Consider the following 5,000-nt stretch of genomic DNA (forward strand, 5'->3'; position numbering starts at 1 on the left):
TGTGTCTACCATGACTGACACATACACACACACACACACACACACACACACACCTCCAGGTGCCCTGGGGTTGTCTTGCGGTCAGTTCTCAGGGAAGGGAGGGGTACGTTTCCAGAAACACACACACACACACACACACACACACACACACACAGATGCAGGTCAAGCAGTTGACGTGCTGCCTGACAGCAACAGTACTGATGCTTCAGACTTGAACTTGAAGACACTTTTCAAACATGGCGGAGGATTTAAACACAGCTGTCCTCTGTTTCTCTTGTCTGCGGAGTCTAAAGAGACTCCAACGTGTCCACGTAGAGACAGACAAATTCACCTCATGCATCACTTTTCATTGCGAGGCTGTGTATAACGTGGTATGTGATACATCCGGGCTCCGTTGTTGTTTTTAATTGTTTAATTAATTACATTTTTTACACTGAGAAAGTATAACTTTTAACACAACAATTTGGTAATACACAAATTGATCTCAAAGCAATAATGTTGATCCAATTTATAAAAAAAATATTGAAAAACTGGAGAGCTTCTTGGAACTAGGGTTTGTGAATATAAGACGGTGCTCTTTTTAGGGTCGCAAACACACAAATCCAATGCCTTTTTTTTTTGGGATTAGATTCAACTTTATTGTCATTGTGCAGAGTACAAGTACAAAGACAGCGAAATGCAGTTTACGTCCAACCAGAAGTGCAAAAAAGCTGAAAAGTGCAACGTGATATTCAAGTATAGACAGGTGGTGCATAGACAGGACAATGCATATATTGCAGTGTTATATTCATTGACTGCTATGAACAATAACATGGTGTTAACTTACTTTCTATGTGGTTTTAACAGGTCTTCAAAAAGTCATTTTGTTCACTTGGTGAACCCTGAAGACAAGTATCGCACACGCACGCACGCACGCACGCACGCACGCACGCACGCCATGTGTATGTGTACACACGCACACGTGCCATGTGTACGTGTGGCGTTGGGCGTGTGTTTCCTGTTTTCACTCTGTTTGTTCGCTCCTTGTCTCCTTTCATTTATTTAAATTGTCTCAGTCACTCTCTCTCTCACTCACTCACTCTCACACACACACACACACACACACACACACACACACACACACACACACACAGAGTCAGCGTAGTCCCACCTGGCCAGTGTTGTTGACCGTGTTTGTTTCTGTTTTGTCAGTGTGGAGCGCTTCATGGAGCAGCCTGAGGTCCATACGTAAGTATTTCTCCTCCTCACAAACACACAAATTCCCTGATCACATTCTTAAATAAACACACACAACATGGTGTACTCCCGTGTGTCCCTTTGTAAAACACACACACACACACACACACACAGTGCCAGCTGTTGTAGGAACAGAACATCCCAAATATTTGGGTCAGACAGACAGAATTACACAGTCGGAGTCAGACTGACTGACAGCGGCATGTTTGTTGTTAATTTCACACTCTGTGTGTGTCTGTGTGTGTGTGTGTGTGTGTGTGTGTGTGTGTGTGTGTGTGTGTGTGTGTCCAAACAAGCAGAGTTAATTAAACACAGGCAGACTGTGTTGAACACTCGCCTCAGGGTGACATCATCTCAACTCACAATGTTAACACAGCTCCACCTAAGGCAGAAAAACAGTCCGCTAAATTCCACATATTTTCAATTTTCAAACTACATTTACATCGCTACATTTGGTTTTTAAGCAGAGTTTTGAGCCAAAAGTGATCTCCATGCACACAAGTGATATTATCTCCAGTAGAAGAACTAATCTCTGTTTAAACTGTCTGTGTGTGTGTGTGTGTGTGTGTGTGTGTGTGTGTGTGTGTGTGTGTGTGTGTGTGCGCGTGTGTGTGTGTGCGTGTGCGGGAGGGTGTCTGTGTGCGTGCGTGCGTGCGTGCGTGTGGTGTGTGTGCGGGAGGGTGTGTGTGTCTGTGTGTGCGTGTGGCAGGGTGTGTGTGTGTGTTTGGCAGGGTCTGTGTGTGTGTGTGTGTGTGTGCGTGCGTGCGTGCGTGTGTGTGTGTGTGTGTGTGTGTGTGCGGGAGGGTGTCTGTGTGCGTGCGTGCGTGTGGTGTGTGTGCGGGAGGGTCTGTGTGTCTGTGCGTGTGTGTGTGCGGGAGGGTGTCTGTGTGCGTGCGTGTGTGTGTGTGGCAGGGTGTCTGTGTGCGTGCGTGCGTGTGGTGTGTGTGTGTGTCTGTGTGTCTGTGCGTGTGTGTGTGTGTGTGTGTGTGTGTGCGGGAGGGTGTCTGTGTGCGTGCGTGTGTGTGTGTGGCAGGGTGTATGTGTGTGTGCGGGAGGGTGTGTGTGTCTGTTTGTCTGTTTGACACATCTGTTCTACATTTGGTTTTTAAGCGGAGTTTTGAGCCAAAAGTGATCTCCATGCACACAAGTGATATTATCTCCAGTAGAAGAACTAATCTCTGTTTAAACTAACATGGCCAGACCTAAATATCTCATCATCATTCTGGTATACTGGACATAAACAGGAGGCAGCGTGGAGACAACGCCCGCTACTTGTAGTTGCCATGGTAACGTTAATAGCTTTAAGTCTCAGAGAACGAGACGACGTGACCGATGAGACCCAATCAGGAGGAGAAATGTTGGCGTCAGTGTCGGCGTTACCAAAGGTCTCCGTTTGCGGCCGTTGAGACTGAAACACAACCCTGAGCAGGGGGAATGAGAGGGGGAAACGCCAGAGCAGGGGGAATGAGAGGGGGAAACGCCAGAGCAGGGGGAATGAGAGGGGGAAACGCCAGAGCAGGGGGAATGATAGGGGGAAACGCCAGAGCAGGAGGAATGAGAGAGGGGAAACGCCAGAGCAGGGGCAATGAGAGAGGGGAAACGCCAGAGCAGGGGCAATGAGAGAGGGGAAACGCCAGAGCAGGGGGAATAAGAGAGGGAGACGCCAGAGCAGGGGGAATGAGAGAGGGTAACGCCAGAGCAGGGGGAATGAGAGGGGGAAACGCCAGAGCAGGGGGAATGAGAGGGGGAAACGCCAGAGCAGGGGGAATGAGAGAGGGTAACGCCAGAGCAGGGGGAATGAGAGGGGGAAACGCCAGAGCAGGGGGAATGAGAGAGGGTAACGCCAGAGCAGGGGGAATGAGAGGGTGAAACGTCAGAGCAGGGGGAATGAGAGAGGGTAACGCCAGAGCAGGGGGAATGAGAGGGGGAAACGCCAGAGCAGGGGGAAGAGAGGGGAAAACGCCAAAGCAGGGGGAATGAGAGGGGGGAACACTGGAGCAGGGGGAATGAGAAGGGGAAACACCAGCGCAAACGCCAGAGCAGGGGGAATGAGAGGGGGAGACGCCAGAGCGGGGGGAACACCGGAGCAGGGGGAATGAGAGGGGGAGACGCCAGAGCAGGGGGAATGAGAGGGGGGAACACCGGAGCAGGGGGAATGATAGGGGGAAACGCCAGAGCAGGGGGAATGAGAGGGGGTAACGCCAGAGCAGGGGGAATGAGAGGGGGAAACGCCAGAGCAGGGGGAATGAGAGGGGGAAACGCCAGAGCAGGGGGAATGAGAGAGGGTAACGCCAGAGCAGGGGGAATGAGAGGGGGAAACGCCAGAGCAGGGGGAATGAGAGAGGGTAACGCCAGAGCAGGGGGAATGAGAGGGGGAAACGCCAGAGCAGGGGGAATGAGAGAGGGTAACGCCAGAGCAGGGGGAATGAGAGGGGGAAACGTCAGAGCAGGGGGAATGAGAGAGGGTAACGCCAGAGCAGGGGGAATGAGAGGGGGAAACGCCTGAGCAGGGGGAAGAGAGGGGGAAACGCCAGAACAAACGCCAGAGCAGGGTGAATGAGAGGGGGAAACGCCAAAGCAGGGGGAATGAGAGGGGGGAACACTGGAGCAGGGGGAATGAGAAGGGGAAACACCAGCGCAAACGCCAGAGCAGGGGGAATGAGAGGGGGGAACACCGGAGCAGGGGGAATGAGAGGGGGAGACGCCAGAGCAGGGGGAATGAGAGGGGGGATCACCGGAGCAGGGGGAATGAGAGGGGGAAACGCCAGAGCAGGGGGAATGAGAGGGGGAACACCGGAGCAGGGGGAATGAGAGGGGGCAACACCAGAGCAGGGGGAATGAGAGGGGGAAACGCCAGAGCAGGGGGAATGAGAGAGGGTAACGCCAGAGCAGGGGGAATGAGAGGGGGAGACGCCAGAGCGGGGGGAACACCGGAGCAGGGGGAATGAGAGGGGGAGACGCCAGAGCGGGGGGAACACCGGAGCAGGGGGAATGAGAGGGGGAGACGCCAGAGCCGGGGGAATGAGAGGGGGGAACACTGGAGCAGGGGGAATGAGAGGGGGAAACGCCAGAGCAGGGGGAATGAGAGAGGGTAACGCCAGAGCAGGGGGAATGAGAGGGGGAAACGCCAGAGCAGGGGGAATGAGAGGGGGAAACGCCAGAGCAGGGGGAATGAGAGAGGGTAACGCCAGAGCAGGGGGAATGAGAGGGGGAAACGCCTGAGCAGGGGGAAGAGAGGGGGAAACGCCAGAACAAACGCCAGAGCAGGGTGAATGAGAGGGGGAAACGCCAAAGCAGGGGGAATGAGAGGGGGGAACACTGGAGCTGGGGGAATGAGAAGGGGAAACACCAGCGCAAACGCCAGAGCAGGGGGAATGAGAGGGGGGAACACCGGAGCAGGGGGAATGAGAGGGGGAGACGCCAGAGCAGGGGGAATGAGAGGGGGGATCACCGGAGCAGGGGGGATGAGAGGGGGGAAACGCCAGAGCAGGGGGAATGAGAGGGGGAACACCGGAGCAGGGGGAATGAGAGGGGGCAACACCAGAGCAGGGGGAATGAGAGGGGGCAACACCAGAGCAGGGGGAATGAGAGGGGGAAACGCCAGAGCAGGGGGAATGAGAGAGGGTAACGCCAGAGCAGGGGGAATGAGAGGGGGAGACGCCAGAGCGGGGGGAACACCGGAGCAGGGGGAATGAGAGGGGGAGACGCCAGAGCGGGGGGAACACCGGAGCAGGGGGAATGAGAGGGGGAGACGCCAGAGCCGG

The 5,000-nt window shown here is 54.4% G+C and overlaps 1 protein-coding gene across 1 annotated transcript in view; it reads left to right on the forward strand.

Annotated features, from left to right (window-relative positions):
• slc30a6 (solute carrier family 30 member 6) overlaps positions 1–5,000 on the forward strand; it is a 107,767-nt gene that overhangs the window by 54,322 nt on the left and 48,445 nt on the right. Inside the window, exon 8 of the mRNA XM_035992581.1 lies at positions 1,192–1,227. Within this exon, the coding sequence (XP_035848474.1) occupies positions 1,192–1,227 (36 nt within the window). The remainder of the gene's footprint in view (positions 1–1,191; positions 1,228–5,000) is intronic.

Source organism: Sander lucioperca, chromosome 15, assembly GCF_008315115.2.
Source record: "Sander lucioperca isolate FBNREF2018 chromosome 15, SLUC_FBN_1.2, whole genome shotgun sequence".
NCBI lineage: Eukaryota > Metazoa > Chordata > Actinopteri > Perciformes > Percidae > Sander > Sander lucioperca.